At 42.7% G+C, this 22,210-nt stretch overlaps 1 protein-coding gene across 4 annotated transcripts in view; it reads left to right on the forward strand.

Annotated features, from left to right (window-relative positions):
* The first annotated feature begins 1,365 nt into the window (after positions 1–1,365).
* The window catches only part of kars1 (lysyl-tRNA synthetase 1), a 39,486-nt gene continuing 18,641 nt past the window's right edge, over positions 1,366–22,210 (forward strand). Inside the window, exons 1-6 of one of the 4 annotated variants that reach the window (XM_078400802.1) lie at positions 1,369–1,501; positions 8,090–8,267; positions 10,302–10,446; positions 17,757–17,922; positions 20,368–20,461; positions 21,699–21,885. In XM_078400802.1, the coding sequence (XP_078256928.1) occupies positions 8,125–8,267; positions 10,302–10,446; positions 17,757–17,922; positions 20,368–20,461; positions 21,699–21,885 (735 nt within the window). In that variant the 5' untranslated portion in view covers positions 1,369–1,501; positions 8,090–8,124. Of the gene's footprint in view, positions 1,502–3,065; positions 3,208–7,972; positions 8,023–8,089; positions 8,268–10,301; positions 10,447–17,756; positions 17,923–20,367; positions 20,462–21,698; positions 21,886–22,210 lie in introns of those variants that run through there. The other 3 variants (XM_078400803.1, XM_078400804.1, XM_078400805.1) reach the window with 3 other exon arrangements.

Here is a 22,210-nt window from a genome sequence, read left to right on the forward strand (position 1 = left end):
TGCATGATTCCTTGAAGGTCGAGTCGCAGGTAGATAAGGTGGTCAAAAAGGCTTTTGGCACATTGGCCTTCATCAGTCAGAGTATTGAGTATAGAAGTTGGGAGATCATGTTGCATGAAGACGTTGGTGCGACCGCATTTAGAATATTGTGTACATTCTGGGCACTGTGTTGTAGGAAAGATATTGTCAAGCTTGAAAGCGTTCAGAAAGGATTTATGAGGATGTTGTCAGAACTAGAGGATGTGAGCTATAGGGAGAGGTTGAGTAAGCTGGGTCTCTATTCCTTGGAGCACAGGAGGATGAGGGTTAATCTTATAGAGGTATATAAAATCATGAGAGGAATAGATCGGGTAGATTCACAGAGTCTCTTGCCCAGAGCAGGGGGAATCGAGGACCAGAGGACATAGGTTCAAGGTGAAGGGGAAAAGATTTAATAGGAATCTAAAGAAGGGTCTCGACCCGAAATGTCACCCATTCCTTCTCTTCCGAGATGCTACCTGACCTACTGAGTTACTCCAGCATTTTATGAATAAATACCTTCGATTTGTACCAGCATCTGCAGTTATTTTCTTATATTAGATTTAATAGGAATCTGAGGAGTAACTTTTTCACACAAAGGGTGGTGGATGTATGGAACAAGCTGCCGGATGAGGTAGTTGAGGCTGGTCTCTCCCAACGTTTAAGAATCAGTTAGACAGGTACATGGACAGGACAGGTTTGGAAGGATATGGACCAAGCGCAGGCAGGTGGGTCTAGTGTAGCTGGGACATGTTGGGCAAGTTGGGCCGAAGGGCCTGTTTCCACACTGTATCACTCTATGACTGGTTGAAATTTGTTCTATTTTCAGGGCACTGATCAGGAGTGTTCGAAAATACCCCACTTGCCGGCATCAGTGCAGTTCCAAAATCGCCAGCTCAACATTACTCAAGATAAAGCAATGACTAGGAAAGCCAGATAATGTAAGAAAATAACTGCAGATGCTGGTACAAATCGAAGGTATTTATTCACAAAATGCTGGAGTAACTCAGCGGGTCAGGCAGCATCTCAGGAGAGAAGGAATGGGTGACGTTTTGGGTCGAGACCCTTCTTCAGGCAAGGACACCCAGATCTCTTTGTACTTCCCCGTTTCCTAATTTGACACCATTCAGATAATAATCTGCCTTCTTGTTCTTACCACCAAGATGGATAACCTCACATTTATCCACAGCTAACAAACAAAAAAAATCTGAAGAAGGTTCTCGACCCGAAAGGTCACCCATTCCTTCTCTCCACAGATGCTGCATTGTGTGTGTATCTTGGGTGTAAGCCAACATCTGCAGTTCCTTCCTACACTGAACACAGTAGTCTCCGCCCTCTCACGGCGGGCGGGCGGGCGGTCGCCACTCGGAGAGGGAGGAGGAGCGAGGAGTGACGCCCTGTTGGCGGTTCTTACCAACATGGCGGATGCAGCGGCAGCAGCAGCAGCGGCGGCGGCGGACGGCGACACCAAACTCAGCAAAAAGTACGTTACTTCGCTTTTTGTAATGGCTGGTCTGTTGAAATTAATAACGCAGCAATCGTCGGGCGGCGCGGTATTCTCCAACGGTTTAAATTCGACCCCCAATGGCAAAGCCTCCTCGTGGGCACGTTTTACACCGAGCCGGGCGTTGCGTCAGGCAGTGGAACAGAGGGTGTCGGGAGCTGTAGTTCCTCATCCCCACCCGGGCAAGAAGGCGAGGTGTGTGTGTGTGTGGGGGGGAGGGAACTGCAGATGCTAGGTCACACCGAAGACAAGACACGAAATGCTGGAGTAACTCACAGCGGGACAGGCAGCGTCTGGCTGTAGAGAGGAGGAGTGGGTGACGTTAAGGGTCGAGATCCTTCTACAGACTGAGAGAGTCAGGGCCCAGGGAGGGAGGGAGAGAGACACACGCACGGTCGGAGATGGAAGGGTAAAGGGTGGAAGCGAGACATCACGGGGGGACAAAGGAAGGTGTAGAAGGGTTCGTTGTTAGATGAAGGGAAGCTGATCACGAAACATACAATCAGTAATATTAATCAGAAGGGCAGTGAAACAGGTCGGAGAGGGAGGGGGGGGGGGTCAGGGTTACTTCAAGTTAGAGAAATCTACATTCATACCGCTGGGTTGTCAGATGCCCAATCAAAATATGTCTGAAGAAGGGTCTCGACCAGAGATGCTGCCTGTCCCGCTGAGTTACTCCAGTATTTTGTGTCTATATCAAGTGAAATATCAGGTCAGCGCCTCTGGAACTACACATCCCACATTGCTCTGCGAGCTGCCGGCTTCACTTGACAGCTGAAAGCTTTGCGTTATTTTTAAACTCCCCCCCCCCCCCCCAGGCTTTAGTCTTTATCTCCATCTGTCCATGGACCGTTGTGGTGAAAGTGTTGTTAATTAGAGAGTTCCAGTATTTAGTTCTAGCCACGGAGAAGAAAAAAAACAAAACATGTGTTTGAGTCAGGATCTCACTTGGTGGAACAAGGACAGAAAAATGACGGGTAAACCCAGTAGGTCAGGAAATAGCCAGAGAAGAAGAAACAGACTTCAACGATCAGGTCAGAACAATTACCACCTGGCCCTGCTGAGTGCATCTCTATTTTCCGTTTCGTTTTTGATTCCCGGAATGGGAGTTTTGTTTCGAATTCGCATTTGTTATAGTTTCTATACGCCTGGTATTGGGGCGGGGAAGTGCTGTTTCCATTGTGTTTTATTTTAATTTCAGATTTACAACCATTGCAGCGTTTAAACATTTTCGTTACCATTGTTTTATCTTGGATGCTGTTTAGCTTGTGCTTTTTGGGACTGCAGTGATGCAGGCAAGAGGGGTTTTCCAACACACTACTGCTCTGTTCCACAGATGATGGAAAGGTTTTGGGGGGTCAGTTTGTGAGTTCCTCACTGGATGATATACTGTCCTTAATTGCACCAGTATTTCAAGAAATAGGCCAAATTTTGGTGGTGTGTCCAACATTTGTGCCTCAACTGACACTGGAAATAAAAGTGAATATTCACGTAATTCCTGTCTTGGTCTTGCTTTGTTTCAGGTCTTCAGTTATGTCGTATTAAGAGTAAAATATTTTAAGATCTTCACGGTAGGAAAAGGATGCCACACATTAAAATCCATTCATGGTACCAGTCCCTTTTTTCCATGTGGCCACATGGATAGGGTGGTGAAGAATGCATTTGACATGTTTTCCTCATTGAAGGTATTTATCTCACAAAATGCTGGAGTAACTCAGCAGGTCAGGCAGCATCTCAGGAGAGAAGGAATGGGGGACGTTTCGGGTCGAGACCCTTCTTCAGACTGACGTCAGGGGGGACGGGACAAAGGAAGGATATAGGTGGAGACAGGAAGATAGAGGGAGAACTGGTAAGGGGGAGGGGAAGAGAGCGACAGAGGAACTATCTAAAGTTGGAGAAGTCAATGTTCATACCGCCGGGCTGCAAGCTGCTCAAGCGAAATATGAGGTGCTGTTCCTCCAATTTCCAGTGGGCCTCACTATGGCACTGGAGGAGGCGCATGACAGAAAGGTCAGACTGGGAGTGGGAGGGGGAGTTGAAATGCTCAGCCACCGGGAGATCAGGTTGGTTAAGGCGGACTGAGCGAAGGTGTTGAGCGAAACGATCGCCGAGCCTGCGTTTGGTTTCGCCAATGTAAAGAAGTTCTAAATGTCAACTTCAACGGCATTTAAAAGAAGTTGGACAGGTACATGGCTAGGAAAGGTTTAGATGGATACAGGCAAAACACCGGCAGGTGGGACTGGTGTAGATGGGGCATCTTGGTTGCATGGGCAGGTTAGGCCGAAGGGCCTGTTTCCGTGCTGTATGACTCTGACTCTGAGGTGGTGTTCCTCCAGTTTGCGTTTGGCCATACTCTGACAACGGAGAAGGTCCAGGACAGAAAGGTCAGTATGGAAAGGGGAGATAAAATGATTAACATCTGGGAATCCAGTATGCCTTGATGGACTGAGCACAGAGAAATTAACAGTGGGGGATAGCGTCTTTACAAGAAGCAGAGAGGGAGGAGGTGTATCCAGATAACTGGGAGTTGGTTGATTTGTACTCTGTCTGCCAATAGTCTGTCCTCTGATGGAAACAGAGGCGATCAAGAAAGGGGACATCTCCAAACCTCTGATGACCCACTTAAATGCATGATATGTCTCAGATACCTCCGTCATGGGAAAAAGACGAGGTTTGAAGAGGTGCCCTCTCCTCTGTCCTCTGCTCTCACATCCCTCCCCCAGACAGAATAATGATAGAGTTCCCCTGGTCCCAACCTTTTACCCCACCAGCCTCTGCAGCTGACATATCATTCTCTAACATTTCAACCACCTTTAATGCGATCTCGCCACAAGTCACAACATACCGTCCCTACCCCTTTCCTCTTTCCTTAGAGACCATTACCTCTGCAACTCCTTGTTTCACTCAATCCTTCTCACCCAATCTGTCTGCCCCTATCATACATTATTCCCCTGCTACTACAGGAGATGTATCTCCACACCTCTCTTGCTTCCATCCAAGGATCCTAGTGGCTCTTCCAGGTAAGACAAGGGTTCACGTGCACCTTGTCTACTGTACTCCGTGCTGCCAATGTGACTTCCTTTGCATCAGCGAGGCCAAGCGTTGACTAGGCAACCGTTTTGCTGAATACTTGCACTGTCCAGCAAGATCTGCTGGATCACTTGGTTGCTAAACATTTTATCTCCCCATGCCATTCCCACGCCAAATCTTTCTGTCCTCGGTCTCCTCTATTTCCCATGTGAGGCCACTTGCAAACTGGAGGAATAGCACCTCGTATTCCACTGGGGTAGTTTACAACCCAACGTATGAACATTGCATTCTCTAATTTTAATTAATACTGCCCCTCTTTTTTCAGTCCTTCTCTCTCTCCCCCCCCCCCCCCCCCTTCTTGCGGAGCACACACTTTTCTCCCACCATCTCCAACTCAATCTCCCCCCCCCCCCCCGTCACTCTGCTCCTTCCCCCTCTTTGTACACTCATCTCCCATCCCTGGGTTCCACATTTCCTTTTTATACCTCCTCTTGCCCTCTTCCATCAGTATCCGTCTTTCCATTTTTACTTTTCACTCTTTCTCTTCTGATCTGACATCCTTTGACTACTTTTGATTTATTCCAACCGAATGCCAATGCACCCCCTCACCTATCACGTGGCAGGCTTAGTCCTGCCTCCACCTTTCTTTCCAGCTTTCTCTAATGTATTCCAATCAGTCTGAAGAAAGGCCCCAGCCTGAAAAGGTGTCTTTCCATTCCCTCCCCAGATGCTGGCTGACTTGCTGAGTAACTCCAGCACTTTGTGTTTTGCTACAGATTTCAGCACCTGCAATTCATTGTAACTCTGCTCTATACCCACCCCTCCAACCCTTCCGAATTTGGCAGAAAGTTTCTTATTTCATTTCCGCCATTCCGATTTCGCCTTACATTTTTCCGCAAAACAGTCGGTAATTGCAATTTGTCAATTCGGCCGCTGGAAGTCACTAGGGGCTCCGCGCCAAATCCCCCGCGCCCTGGAAGTCTCCCCGAAAATGTGGCACCTAGGCTGTTGCATTACGCGCCATATTATGAATGTGACAATCCGAGTTCTTTACCTTCGGCCTGAATAATATGCGTATACTGAATTAGTATAACAGATTTATTCCACAGTGGGGTTCTTCCCGTGAGGATCTCCAGATACATTGCTAGTGTCTGAAAAGATCTCAACTGGGGAGAGGGAAAGAACAACTTTTCCACGATTGTTTACTTTTTATACAGAAAGGAAAAAGGGGTGTAACAGATTACAATTCTAATACAATCCCCTTGGTTACAGAGAAAACAAAACCATTAATACAAGTCACATGCTTTCGGGGAAACACATCAATTTACCTAGAGTGGATTCAAAACTTTTCCTACTTTCACACGCACCCATATAAGGAGTTGTTATTGAGAAATAAACTTTTAATCTACTATATACGAGCAATCTCGCAGCTCTAACTGTTTTAATACACAAGATAACACTATCAGATAAGGGAGTAATTTAAGAACAAAGAACCCCTATACTCCTCTGTCTACTCCCTATCACTCCTAGAGGGACAAACACATTCCATTTCCAATGATAACATTTCTGCCACAAGCTTTCATCTTACTGCTTTCTACTGAAATAAGCATTCATTTTATATTAGCTAAGACAACAACAAAAGAAACCATCTTCAACCATCTACAACAAAATATCAATATCTCTAATTAACTAAACATAGCACAAAAAGTAAGGAAATTTGTGTTTGGTAGATTATTTCTTTGTTGTAACAATGCTTCTTGGCAATAAATCTTATACCGTTGGAAAGCCTGTTTATTTCCCTTTTAAATGGTGCCACATTTGTAAGGAACATGCATTTGTGGGATGAGCAGCAGAGCTGAGTATATGGGTTGCGCCCATGAAAAATTTGCCAAATCTTCTCTGCCAATGCCAAACAGCTTATTCTGCTGTTGCTATTGACTCTTGTTTTGAGCTTCTGGTACCCCCAGGTGCTGACAAGAATGGGATGCCATCCCACAACAGTGTGTGACCAGGCTGGTGACCAGCATGAGGAGGAGGTGCTAGGCTGTTATGGCTGTGTATGGTTCTTCCACACGCTACTGTGGCTCCTGTTTAGTAAATGAATAAATTGTTAAATTGCCAATATGTCTTGTTTCTTCAGACTTCAATCATCCAATCCACCAAACAACACCGAACAAGAGTCAATGGCAGAATAAGCTGTTTGGCATTGGCAGAGATTTGGCAAATTTTTCATGGGCGCAACCCATATACTCAGCTCTGCTGCTCATCCCACAAATGCATGTTCCTTACAAATGTGGCACCATTTAAAAGGGAAATAAACAGGCTTTCCAACGGTATAAGATTTATTGCCAAGAAGCATTGTTACAACAAAGAAATAATCTACCAAACACAAATTTCCTTACTTTTTGTGCTATGTTTATATCAGCTAATAGCATAGATTCTCAAATGTTGATGTAAAATTCTGGATTTTGGACATCAAAATTATGAATTTGTAAAATCAAATGTTGGGAGGTCTGTATATCCATTAATATCCTTCATAATTTTGTATACCTCCATCAGATTCCCCTGAAGCCTCCTCTGCCCCAAAGAAAATGAACCAATCCCATCCAATCACACGTAACTGAGCATTTCTAACCCTGTTAGATGCAACATTCTGTGAATTTCCTTTACGTTCTTTCTAATGTAATCACATTCTTCCTATAGTGTGGCAACCAGACCTGCACACAATATTTCAGCTGTGTCATTACCAATGTTTAATAATTGTAGGCTCTGAATTTTTTTTTTGTTTCAGTTTGAATTTATTTTGATAGGACTGAATTTTTAATTCTTTTTTTGAAATTTAAAATATTATGTTGAAGGAAGCTGCCTCAAAATATAGTTTGTGATGGATCTTCTGGGAATTCAAAATGACGAGGAAGCCAGCCTGTTTACAGCAAGCTGCTAAAAGGGGGTTGACTCAACAGAACAGCCCCTTTCTCTCTGGATTTTGTGTTCAGGCATGATACCAATAAAATAAACAGTACTTTATTTTGCTGTCATCGCAAAGAACATCATTCTTTTTTTTGATATTCACTTCATATGTGTCTTCCACATATCTTAATGTTTTCTGGTGATTTGATAAATTACAGCATTAGTGGTGAAAAGTTGCTGCAGATGGCCCTGACAGGGATTGCAAGCAGCTTTGGGCCTGGTGATTCAGGCTTCACATTGTACCATCTAGACATGCAGAATGGACTGGCTACCCAACACACTCCAGGGTGCTATTTGATATTAGTATTTGGAGCATAAAAGATGTTAGCTTGAGGGAGGAGCTATCCTGTAGAGCCAATTTTGATAAATCTGAAACATTAACTCTTTTTTCTTTGTGCAAATGCTGCCCGACCAGTTCATTACTTCCACTATTCCTTCACATTTTTCGAACAGTAACATAAAACAATGCTGGAATCAAAGTTCAAAGGCTCACTTTACAGGTAATTGGATTTTGAGCAATCACTGGTTTGAGCGTTAATAGTCTGATACTATGTATCTTTCTTTTAGGTATTAAGTAAATGAGACAAGACTGACAGTTCATTATGATGGCCAGCAACATGCTTGGGCTTCTTGGGTTGCAGATGGCCGAAATCTGCAAGGTCAGGGGTCAATGGGGGAAGGTGCCAATGCACCAATTTGCTTCCTTTACTGCTCTTTTCCAGAAGAGGCTACTTGATGAAAAAAGGTTGGTAGTACTTTGTTTCATGATTTGACCATCTCAATTTGTTCAAGTAGCCAACCTTTCTTCATCACAAATGAGCATTTAAATTGCCCGGAATAGGAATAGAAACCTTATGGGCATGAAGTGGAATTAGAAATTGTTTTGACACAATGGAATTATAGCGCAGCTGGTAGAGCTGCTGCCTCACAGCGTCAGAGAGTCAGGTTCGATCCTGACCATGAGTGCTGTCTGCGGAGTTTGCATGCTCCCTCTATGACCACGTGGGTTTTCTTCGGATGCTCTGGTTCCCACCCACACCCCAAACATGTACAGGTTTGTAGGTTAATTGGCCTCTGTAAATTTCAATTAATGTATAGGAGTGGATGCAAGAGTGGGATAATGTAGAACTAATGTGAACGGGTGATTACTGGTCTCCATGAAGAGTGATTAGGTGAGATAGCAATAGTTGGAAAAACAACACAGCTTACAAATACCTATATAAACTGCTGTTTATCGTTGTTCTATGTTTGGGTAAATCATCTGCAATATTATCCAATTTATTTTCAATAATAAACTTAATTAATAACAGTATAACAGAGCTTTATTTGTCATTCGGTACCGAGGTACCGAACGAAACTACATAGCAGTCATACAAAAAAAGAACACAAGACACATAACCCCAACACAAACGTCCATCACAGTGACTCCAAACACCCCCTCACTGTGATGGAGGCAACAAAACTTCCACTCTCTTCCTCATGCCCACGGACAGACAGCTCGTCCCCGACCGACCCGCACAGTCCCCGCACAGTCCCCGCGGCCGAATCGCACCGGGTGCTGAAACGTCTCACGGCCGAGCCGGGCGATGAAAGGTCCCGCGACCAAGCCGTGCGCAGCTAAATCCCGCGGCCGAGCCGCACCGGGCGATGTTAAGTCCCGCGGCCGAGCTGCACCGGGCGATGTTAGGCCCCGCAGCCGAGCTGCACCAGCGGCCGAGCCGCACCAGCGATGTAAAGTCCCGCGGCCAAGCCGCACCGGGCGATGAAAAGTCCCGCGGCCGAGCCGCACCGGGCGATGTAAAGTCCAGCGGCCGAGCCGCACCAGGCAATGTAAAGTCCAGCGGCCAAGCCGCACCGGGCGATGTTAGGCCCCGCAGCCGAGCCCCGCGCCGTGAGGAAGAGAAAAGTTTCCCCCACCCCCCCCACTACCCCCCACCCACACCACCACCCACACCACCACCCCCCACACATACACAACCAAAAAAAATACAAAAACCATCCCAACACCGACACACAAAAAAAAAAGGAAAAAAGACGAACAGACTGCTAGCGAGCCGCAGCCGTTAGGCGCCGCCACTTCCGCTTGTTTTGTGCAGTATTTCATTTATTGACACACAAATGTAATAGTGATTAATAGACTGAATGCTTACCGCTGTAGTTTTTGGCTATAATGCAAATTAAGGAGCACATGGAACAAGATGGGTTGGGATAAAAGTAGTATAATGTATTTTCCTTTGAATTGACATGAAATTACATAGCCACGATTTGAAGATTTGAATGTCTAACTTTGATTTTTCATTTCTAAATATTCCAGGCATGATTTACATTCTAAAATTGGAGTAATCTACCATTACATGTTATTCCTTATCTAGTTTAAGTTTCCATCACCTTTTCTGATCTTCACTGTAGATTGCAACTTTTAATTTTTTTTTCAGATGTAATATTTAATATTTATATATTCAGTTTACAAGTTTTGCCGTTTTCCACTGAGTACTAGCAGTTTAGTTATTTTGTATGAAAATTACAAGTACCTTTTTAAATTTAAAAAACAACTAAAAATAACATTTTTATATTTGCAAAACAATTCAATAACTTCTATCTGGATACATTTTTTCAAACATTTCCATTATGTTTATTAGCAGTAATGTATAAGGAGCATTGCAGCTACTTGTATAGATTGTATCAATCCAATTTATTCTGAGTTTTAAAATGACTTTGCTATATCGACGTAGGAACACTTGTGACCATATCTTGTGTTTTCCTGGTCTAATTTCTGCAGTGAGCTGAAGAGGCGATTAAAAGCAGAGAAGAAAGCTGCTGAGAAGGACATGAAAACAAAAGAATTGGCTGAAAGGGAAGATCCCAAAGAAGAAAGAAATGATGAAATCTGTTTTGGTGGAGATGAAGAGACTCTTGATCCTAACGTCAGTATAAGAATTCTAAAAAAAACTTAACTCAATAACCTTCAGAGAAGGGGCACTGTCTAAATATTGGGTGAATTTATTTATGATATTGGAAGGATATAATGGAGGAAACTACAATATGATAGAGACTAGTTTAAACTTGATTAAATTGACAATAACTCTTCTGTTCAGTACTTTACCAATTTTGAGTTCCAGTGCTCCCATCAATATTGCTTTAATGTATTGGTGGGTATAGGTTTAGTTTATTATCGTCATGTGTAACGAGGGACAGCTTTTGTTTGCGTGCTATCCGATCAAGAAAATGACTAACGTGAATATAATCATGCCATCCAAGTCTGCACAGATAAAGGATAAAGGGTACAACATTTAGTGCAAAGATATACCATTGAAGTGTAGATGGAGTCAATGGAAGGGAGACTGGTTTGTGTTATGGTCTGGGCTACATCCACAACTCTACAATTTCTTACGGTTTTGCATGGAGTGGTTGCCAAATCAGGCCGTAATGCATCCCGATAAAATGCTTTCTACAGCACACATATAGAATTTGGTGAGAGTTGTTGGGGACATGCGGAACTCGGTAAGCCTTCTCGGGAAGCAGAAGCATTGGTGTGCTTTCTTGGCCTTAGATTCAATGTAGCTGGTCCAGGACAAATTACTGGTGATATTTATCTCCAGGAACCATCAACACAGACTGTGTGTACTGCTTCACTTCCAGAAGTAAATCACTATCTCCTTTGCTTTGCTGACATTGAGGGAGAGGTTGTCTCAATGTTTCAATGTTCTCGATCTCCTTTCTGTACTCTGTCTCGTAATTATTTGATCTCTGGCCCACTACAGCGCTGTCATCTGCAAACGTGTAGATTGAGTTGGATTGGTATTCGGCTGCACAGTCATGAGTGTAGAAGGAGTATAATAGAGGGTTGAGAACATATCCTTGCTGAACTGTGACGTAGAGTCGGTGGATTGCAATCTAGAATTGGCGTGGGTTGAAATTATGAATAGCAGGGGAAATAAGACAGGCGGGAGTAGTCTACAGGCCCCCAAAATATTACCTCGCAATAGAGTGGAGCATTAATGAAGAAATATCTATGTCATATTTGAATAGAAATGCAATTGCCATAGGAAATTTTAATATGAATATTGATTGGATGAGCAAAAAATGTCACGAAATACCAGAAATGCATAAAGGATTGTTTCTTAGAACTGTATATCACAGAACCAACCCAGGAACAGGATATTTTAGATTTGGTCATGACTAATGAGTAATGAGGAAGGATTAATGTGATCTTGTGGTTAAAGATCCCCTAGTGGGTATTGACCACGATGTTATAGAATTCCAGATGTTTGACAGTGAACACCACAGGACCAAAGCCATTGCCTTCAACTTAAATTAGTGCATTTCTACTGGCATGATGGTGGTTGGCAGCAGTGGACTGGGAGCTTGAACTAAGGGGAGCGTGCGCTATGGGGCAGGTTAATGGTTGAAAGGGCAGAGATTCAAACACCTTGTCAGTAACACTCAACAGGAATTTATTCAATTTAGAAAGGGATTCCATGAGAAAGAGATGCAATCTCTACTTAACAAAGAATGTCAAGCATATTGTTAAATTGACAATTAGTGCTACGAAAGTTGCAAGGCCCTGTGGCAAGGCTAGTGGTCTGAAGTTTTTGGGATCTAGCAGCAAAACACTAAACAACTCAGAAGCAAGAAAATGTAATTTGAGAAATACTTGTGTGTAATATCAAAAGAAACATGATTTCTATGGGTGTGAAAATAGGAAGAAGGCGGCTAAGGTTGGTGTGGGGCCTCGAGAAAATTAGTCCTGATGAGTTAACAGGAAAGAAAGGAAATGGTAAAAATGTTATGTCTATTTTCTTTTTTTACTGCATTTACCATGAGAGACACTGCAAATATCCTGAAGATAACAGATTAGCTCATTTCAAATAACATGGAGGAACCTGTAAAAATGCAAATCACAAGGGATAAAGTATAAGTGAAACTCTTGAGGTTAAAGGCAGACAAATTGCCAGATCCACATGGTTCAAGTGTTTTAAAGAATTGGTTGCGGCGAGAGTGAACCCATTGGTTGATATTTTTCAAAATGCACTAAGCTCCAGGATGTTACCAGCATATTGGACGGTAGTGATAATGATTCTCGTATAAAAAGGGAGGATTTTTATCCCTTTTTATAGGGGAAATATCGGCCAGTTAGTTTAACATCTATTGCTGACAAGAAACTAGTTAGCAATCAAAGATGAAATAATTAATCGTATCGGAAAGCATAATATAATGAAACTCTGTGCGGTTTTATGAAAGATAAATTGTGTTTGACATATTTGCTTTGAGGATGTGACAAGGCGATTTAATGTATTTAATGTTGTGTATTTAGATTGATATTTGGTTGATATTTTTCAAAATGCACTAAGCTCCAGGATGTTACCAGCATATTGGACGGTAGTGATAATGATTCTCGTATAAAAAGGGAGGATTTTTATCCCTTTTTATAGGGGAAATATCGGCCAGTTAGTTTAACATCTATTGCTGACAAGAAACTAGTTAGCAATCAAAGATGAAATAATTAATCGTATCGGAAAGCATAATATAATGAAACTCTGTGCGGTTTTATGAAAGATAAATTGTGTTTGACATATTTGCTTTGAGGATGTGACAAGGCGATTTAATGTATTTAATGTTGTGTATTTAGATTTCCAAAGAACAGTTGATAAGATGCCACTGTAGATGCCACTGTAGAGGCTGCTGCATATGGAATCCAAGGTATTGTAGGAAGCGTAGTAGTATGGATTGAGAACCGGCCCTCGCATTGAAAATAAATAAATAAATAAATAGATCGGTCCTTGTCAGGTGGAGTACCTCGGGGATCTACTTTTGGCTTTCAGTTTTTACTTGCATTAATAACCTGGAGGAGGGAATAAAATGTAAGGATTCCATTTTTGCTGATTATATGAAAATAAGTGGAAAGGCATGTTGTGATAAGGACATTGTGATTCTGCAACAAATTAAAATAGATGGAGTGATTGCGAGGAAATCTGGAAAATTAAGTTTCATATGCAGAAATGTGTCAGTAAGAGGAGTCAAAGGGCATGTTATATGAATGTAGGGAGATTGCAAATGCGTGCAGTTCACAGAGATCTCTATGTGCTCTAATCTTAACAAACTAGCAGGCTGATCCAGCAAATCCATAGGAAGGCAAACAATACTTTGACCTTTATTGTGAAAGTTTTAATTTATGGGGAATTTTTGTTGCATTGGTGAGGCCACACCTAGAACAGTTCACATGGTTTTGGTTTCCTTATCTAAAAAAAGATATAGTAGCATTGGAGGCAAAGGGGTGATTTCGTTGAAACTTAATATCCAAAGAGGGTTTGACAAGATAGGTGTTGAGATGTTTCCACGAGCAGAAGAGTCAGGAACAAGAGGATATAGCTTCAAAATAAGGGGTCATCTATTTAGACAATAGACAATAGGTGCAGGAGTAGGCCATTCAGCCCTTCGAGCCAGCACCGCCATTCAATGCGATCATGGCTGATCACTCAATCAGTACCCCGTTCCTGCCTTCTCCCCATACCCCCTCACTCCGCTATCCTTAAGAGCTCTATCCAGCTCTCTCTTGAAAGCATCCAACGAACTGGCCTCCACTGCCTTCCGAGGCAGAGAATTCCACACCTTCACCACTCTCTGACTGAAAAAGTTCTTCCTCATCTCCGTTCTAAATGGCCTACCCCTTATTCTTAAACTGTGGCCCCTTGTACTGGACTCCCCCAACATTGGGAACATGTTTCCTGCCTCTAATGTGTCCAATCCCCTAATTATCTTATATGTTTCAATAAGATCCCCCCTCATCCTTCTAAATTCCAGTGTATACAAGCCTAATTGCTCCAGCCTTTCAACATACGACAGTCCCGCCATTCCGGGAATTAACCTAGTGAACCTACGCTGCACGCCCTCAATAGCAAGAATATCCTTCCTCAAATTTGGAGACCAAAACTGCCACAGTACTCCAAGTGTGGTCTCACCAGGGCCCGGTACAACTGTAGAAGGACCTCTTTGCTCCTATACTCAACTCCTCTTGTTATGAAGGCCAACATTCCATTGGCTTTCTTCACTGCCTGCTGTACCTGCATGCTTCCTTTCAGTGACTGATGCACTAGGACACCCAGATCTCGTTGAACATCCCCTCTTCCTAACTTGACACCATTCAGATAATAATCTGCCTTTCTATTCTTACTTCCAAAGTGAATAACCTCACACTTATCTACATTAAACTGCATCTGCCATGTATCCGCCCATTCACACAACCTGTCCAAGTCACCCTGCAGCCTTATTGCATCTTCCTCACAATTCACACTACCCCCCAGCTTAGTATCATCTGCAAATTTGCTAATGGTACTTTTAATCCCTTCATCTAAGTCATTAATGTATATCGTAAATAGCTGGGGTCCCAGCACCGAACCTTGCGGTACCCCACTGGTCACTGCCTGCCATTCCGAAAGGGACCCATTTATCCCCACTCTTTGCTTTCTGTCTGTCAACCAATTTTCTATCCATGTCAGTACCCTACCCCCAATACCATGTGCTCTAATTTTGCCCACTAATCTCCTATGTGGGACCTTGTCGAAGGCTTTCTGAAAGTCGAGGTACACCACATCCACTGACTCTCCCCTGTCAATTTTCCTAGTTACATCCTCAAAAAATTCCAATAGATTTGTCAAGCATGATTTCCCCTTCGTAAATCCATGCTGACTCGGAATGATCCTGTTACTGCTATCCAAATGCTCAGCAATTTCGTCTTTTATAATTGACTCCAGCATCTTCCCCACCACTGATGTCAGACTAACTGGTCTATAATTACCCGTTTTCTCTCTCCCTCCTTTCTTAAAAAGTGGGATAACATTTGCTATCCTCCAATCCACAGGAACTGATCCTGAATCTATAGAACATTGAAAAATGATCTCCAATGCTTCCACTATTTCTAGAGCCACCTCCTTAAGTACCCTGGGATGCAGACCATCAGGCCCTGGGGATTTATCAGCCTTCAGTCCCATCAGTCTACCCAAAACCATTTCCTGCCTAATGTGGATTTCCTTCAGTTCCTCCATCACCTTAGGTTCTCCGGCCCCTAGAACATTTGGGAGATTGTGTGTATCTTCCTCAGTGAAGACAGATCCAAAGTAACGGTTTAACTCGTCTGCCATTTCTTTGTTCCCCATAATAAATTCCCCTGCTTCTGTCTTCAAGGGACCCACATTTGCCTTGACTATTTTTTTCCTCTTCACGTACCTAAAAAAACTTTTGCTATCCTCCTTTATATTATTGGCTAGTTTACCCTCGTACCTCATCTTTTCTCCCCGTATTGCCTTTTTAGTTAACTTTTGTTGCTCTTTAAAAGAGTCCCAAACCTCTGTCTTCCCACTCTTCTTTGCTATGTTATACTTCCTCTCCTTAATTTTTATGCTGTCCTTGACTTCCCTTGCCAGCCACAGGTGTCTCTTACTCCCCTTAGAGTCTTTCGGCCTCTTTGGGATAAATTGATCCTGCAACCTCTGCATTATTCCCAGGAATACCTGCCATTGCTGTTCTACCGTCTTCCCTGCTAGGGCCTCCTTCCAGTCAATTTTGGCCAGCTCCTGCCTCATGCCTCTGTAATCCCCTTTGCTATACTGTAATACTGACACTTCCGATTTTCCCTTCTGCCTTTCCATTTGCAGAGTAAAACTTATCATGTTGTGATCACTGCCTCCTAATGGCTCTTTTACCTCTAGTCCCCTTATCAGATCAGGATCATTACACAACACTAAATCCAGAATTGCCTTCTCCCTGGTAGGCTCCATTACAAGCTGTTCTAAGAATCCATCTCGAAGGCACTCTACAAACTCTCTTTCCTGGGGTCCATTTCCAACCTGATTTTCCCAGTCTACCTGCATGTTGAAATCTCCCATAACCACCGTAGCATTACATTTGTGACACGCCAATTTTATCTCCTGATTCAACTTGCACCCTATGTCGAGGCTACTGTTTGGGGGCCTATAGATAACTCCCATTAGGGTCTTTTTACCCTTACAATTCCTCATTTCTATCCATACTGATTCAACATCTCCTGAATCTATGTCACCCCTTGCAAGGGAATGAATATCATTCCTTACCAGCAGAGCAACCACACCCCCTCTGCCCACCTGTCTGTCTTTTCTATACGTTGTGTACCCCTGAATATTCAATTCCCAGCCCTGGTCCTCTTGTAGCCATGTCTCAGTGATCCCTACAACATCATACTTGCCCATGACTAACTGAGCCTCAAGCTCATCCACTTTATTTTTTATACTACGCGCATTTAAGTACAACACTTTAACTTCTGTATTTACCTCCCCTCTCACATCGGTCACAAATGGCCCTGCACTTAATCTCTTTTCCCCTCTAGAACTTCTGTTCCCATTCCTCCGAGAGTCTTCTGCAATATCTCCTGTATTCCCTTTAACCTCATCTTCATATTCACAATTTGTTAACCCCTCCCCCCCCACTACTTAGTTTAAAGCCACAGGTGTCGCTTTTTAATACAGGTATTTAATACTGAGATGTACAGAAATGTCTTTGCTTAGAGGGTAGTGATTCTCTGGAATCTCTGCCCCATCTTGGTTACACCCAAGATGCATATTTTTTCATATTATTTTTCATATTTCAGATACAGCGCGGAAACAGGCCTTTTCGGCCCACCAAGTCCGCACCGCCCAGTGATCCCCGCACACTAACACTATCCTACACACACTAGGGACAATTTTTACATTCACCCAGTCAATTAACCTACATACCTGTACGTCTTTGTGAAAGACTGAGGGATTAAGGCTCATGGTGAACTGGCACAGAAGCGGAATTAAGGCAAGCATAACTCAGTCATGATCATGTGTAATGGTAGGGCAGGCTTGAGGAGCTCCTATTTTCTTGTGTTCAAATGCTTGTCCATTAACCTCCTTACCACTAAATCTTCTTCTCCTAGAGTCTTGTGTATCACTTCCTATTATTTGTGTTTCTCAATTGATTAAAAAAAATTGCACACCATAGATATTGACATTGATCCTACATTATGAAAATCCGTAACTAAATATCTATATACAAGTTGCTAGTCTCCCATAACATCACCCTTTAAATCTGGCTGTTTGACTGAACCTTTGGCATCTTTCTAGAATCTGTTTTAGCTCGCGCCCACAATTCTGATTATTCTTCAGAACATTTATAAAGTTCCAAGTTTGTATTATATGACAGACATTGCAATGTTTGCTCTATCCTTTTATCTTTTCAGCAATATTACAAAATACGGACACTGGCCATCCAGCAACTGAAGGGCACTGAAGAGGATCCATATCCTCATAAATTCCATGTTGATCTCTCCTTAACAGAGTTCATTGAAAAGTATAATCATCTGCAGCCTGGTGACCATCTCTCTAATATTAATTTGACCTTGGCAGGTACGGTTTTCAAAATAGCATCTTTCTTTTGTTTTACTCAAATATTTTAGCTGGGACCACATTTCTGACATGTGAACTGTTTGGGTTACAAAATGTTCTTGGGATGGAACTCTGTCATTACCTGAAAAGGACCTGTAGTTAAGTTACTGGAGCAGTAATTCAGTGGGATTTGAGTTTCCTTTCAATGGTATATATCCTTTTTTGATGTAAGGAGACCAGTATTCTAGGTGTGACCTCACCAACAGCCTGTACAACTGTAACAAAATCTCCCTATTCTTAAACTCCAACCCCTTTGCAATAAACAATGACATGCCAGTTTAATTCCCTCCATGGTAACTAGAGAAATTAAGTTTAGTAACTTAGTTAACATGGAATTAAAAAGCTGTTTTTTGTAGTGGTGATGAACAAACAGGATTTTGCCAGGACTGGACGGTCTGAGCTATAGGGAGAAGTTGAGTAGGCTGGGACTCTATTCCCTGGAGAGCAGGAGGATGAGGGGATGATCTTATAGCGGTGTGTAAAATCATGAGAGGAATAGATCGGGTTGATGAACAGTCTCTTGGCTAGAGTAGGTGAATCGAGGACCAGAGGACATAAGTTTAAGGTGAAGAGGAAAAGATTTAATAGGAATCTGAGGGGTAACTTTTCCACACAAAGGCTGGTGGATATATGGAACAAGCTGCCAGAGGAAGTAGTTGAGGCTGGGACTATCCCAACGTTTAAGAAACAGTTAAACAAGTACATGGATAGGACAGTTTTGGAGGGATATGGACCAAACGCAGGCAGGTGGGGCTAGTGTAGCTGGGACATGTTGGCCGTTGTGAGCCTGTTTCCACACTATCACTCTTTACAGAGACTAAGACAAAGGAGTTGGTGGTGGACTTTAGGAGGAGAGGAACACCCCTGTCTCCATCAATGGTGTGGATGTGCAGTTTACCAGGGAGTACAAATACCTGGGAGTGTACCTGGACAGTAAACTGGACTGATCCAGGAATGCTGAGGCCCTATACAAGAAGGGATAGAGCCGCCTGTACTTTTTGAGAAGGCTCTGCTCCTTCAACGTCTGTAGTGAGATGCTGCAGATGTTCTCCCAATCGGTGGTAGCCAGTGCCATCTTCTTCGCTGCCGTGTACTGGGTCAGCAGGGCGAAGGCTGCGGATGCCAATAGGATCAACAAACTCAGGAAGACTGGCTCAGTCCTTGGGGCGGAGTTGGCTTCATGGGAGGTGGTGTTGGAAGGGAGGATGCTCCTCAAACTGCGGAGCATCCTGGACAATACAGCTCACCCCCTCCATGGCACACTGGTCAACCTGAAGAGCACCTTCAGCAACAGACTGGTTCCACCAAGATGCAGGACGGAACGCCACAGGAGATCCTTCTTCCCTGTGGCTATCAAACTTTACAACTCCTCTCTCTTCTGTCGTGGGGTAGACTGAGACTGACCCCCCCCCCCCCCCCCCAATCTTTGCACATCCCCAAAGCCTCACCACTCGTCACTTTAATTTCATGTTTCATGTATTTTGTGTTTTTTATGGCTTGGCAAATTAATTTCTCTCCTGGGATAAAGTTCTATCGTATCGTATCTATGACTGAATAAATTGTCCTAAAAACCCAACTAGTTCACCATGTGCTTTTATGATAAAGAACATTTGCTATTTGTATCTTAACCACAAAGTTGCCCATAAATTAATTTGCTTCATCATTGTCCACTAATTGTGTACTAATTGAAATCCAATAATTTTATTAAAAACGAACCATCATTCCTTGCCTTGACTTGACAAATCCATGACTGGTTATTCATTATTTCTGCTATAAATTTAACCACTAGCAAAATCAAATTGATAAATGAAAATAGAGAATGCTGGAAACCAATCAAGTATCATCAATGAAGAGAGAAATTGATTTAATGCTACAGATTCATGATTTTGCCACAGACTCAAAAGTTATAACTTGAAATGTTTTGGCTTGCGGAGAAGTAGGGTGGGTGCAAAGAACATAAGGTATAGGTGGAAACTTAATGAGACTGAACGACACAAAAGCTACAATCATGGACATTCCTTTTGTTCCCTCCACCGTTCATCCATCTCTGCAACCTAAAACACAGTTACTTTCTAACCTATCCTAGTTCTGATGAAAGGTTATCAATCAGAAGTGTAAACTATGTTTCTGTCTCCATAGAAGCTGTCTGGCTGTTGTGTGCTTCCAACATTTTGTGTGTTATTTTGGATTTTTATCAGATCCAGGGTATTAAAAAAAATGAAGTTGGTAAATATTCATTATTTTCTGGACTGGAAAATCCAGATACAAGACTTAAATACTTTTTCTCTTTTGTTCAATAGAGTATCCATATGTAGTAATTTAAATGTGGGTTGTATGAGTCTTTCCCATGTGTGCTTCGCTAGGTGAGTTTACATTGAAAAACATTTGCTACCTTGACTTTTCTAGGTCGCATCCATGCCAAACGAGCCTCTGGCGCCAAATTAATTTTCTACGACCTTCGTGGTGAAGGAGTCAAGCTCCAGGTCATGGCAAATTCCAAGTATGTTGCACAACGCTGGGAGAATTAAACTATCTGGTTTATTTGGATGTTTTTTAATTGCTGACTCCTTCAGCACAACAGTAGGATAGCCACATTTACTTATGAAGCTTATATAGATGCAAATTGATTTCAGTAAAAGTTAAGATTGGAGTAAACTTTTTTTTGGAAAGTTTTAATATACATGTAGATGCAGTGTGTTTGAGAGATACAAAGCGGAAACAAGTCCTTTGGCCCACCAAGTCCGCACCGACCAGCGATCCCCGCACATTAACACTATCCTACACACACAAGGGACAAATTACACATATACTAAGCAGTGTGGGAGGAAACCGAAGATCTCGGAGAAAACCCACGCAGTCACGGGGAGAACGTACAAACTCTGTATAGACAGCACCCGTGGTCAGGATCGAACCCGGGTCTCTGGTACTGCAAGGCAGCAACTCTACCGCTGCGCCACCCTTTGAACTGTGTAATAAAGTGCTGAGGTGAAAGATCAGCCACGATCTTGTTGAATTACGGTGAAAGGCTTGGATAGAGTGGATGTGGAGGGAATGTTTCCACTAGTGGGAGAGTCTAGGACGAGAGGTCATAGCCTCAGAATTAAAGGCTGTTCCTTTAGGAAGGAGATGAGGAATTTCTTTAGTCAGAGGGTGGTGAATCTGTGGAATTCTTTGCCACAGAACGCAGTGGAGGCCAAGTCAATGGATATTTTTAAGGCAGAGATAGATAGATTCTTGATTAGTACGGGATTATGGGGAGAAGGCAGGAGAATAAGGTTAGGAGGGAGAGATAGATCAGCCATGATTGAATGGCGGGGTAGACTTCATGGGTCGAATGGCCTAATTCCACTCCTGTCACCTATGACCTTAATATACCGTTACCTTTGTCTACGAAAATAATGCTTAACACCTGAAACATGATCAGTATTTTTGTTCGTAATTATTCAAAACTGGCTAAATAGTGCATCTATAAATGTGTTTCAGATGTTTGGTTTGCTTCTTACAAAACATATTTGATTTTTCATCCAAAACTATATTTTAATTTGCTGTGTATAATATACCCGCATCAAAAATAGTTAAAAGAATGTGCTTGAAATTGTTGAATGCATTTATGTGGAATAATCTGGAACCTGCTACTTAATGTAAACTGTGGAAAGTTGAAAATGGAATGAAAGGTGTGGATTCTTTTTAGTATCATTGTGATTTTTGACTTAAACTGAGTTAATTAATTGTTTCAGAAATTACACATCTGAAGAGAAATTCATTAAGGTCAACAATAAGCTACGGCGTGGTGATATTATTGGAGTGGAAGGAAACCCAGGAAAGACAAAAAAGGGGGAACTGAGTATAATCCCCAAAGAGATTAAACTACTATCTCCCTGCCTACACATGTTGCCTCACTTGCACTTTGGACTTCGAGATAAGGTAAATGTCCTGAAGTAAAATGGTTTTATATTGAAATGCTGAAACGATCGATAATTCAAATTATCCAAAGCCAAAATGTGCATATTTTTGCATATTTTGTTTTAAGTTAGAATTTACAACAACCACAGCGTCCCAGTTTATGCCCAAGGTCTTTGGCCCCAATGGCACATGCTGTGTTGCGCCTGTCCTAGTGAGACAGGAGGTTTAGTGATGGAGAAGTTTGACACATTGTAAGCAAGGAATGATTCTGTGAGAACAACTCTTGGGCTGCCTCAGCAGCTCACCCATTTTAGCCACTAATCACTGGATGTTTGTTGGGAGGTCT

The sequence above is a fragment of the Rhinoraja longicauda genome, chromosome 6 (assembly GCF_053455715.1).
Source record: "Rhinoraja longicauda isolate Sanriku21f chromosome 6, sRhiLon1.1, whole genome shotgun sequence".
Classification (NCBI taxonomy): domain Eukaryota; kingdom Metazoa; phylum Chordata; class Chondrichthyes; order Rajiformes; family Arhynchobatidae; genus Rhinoraja; species Rhinoraja longicauda.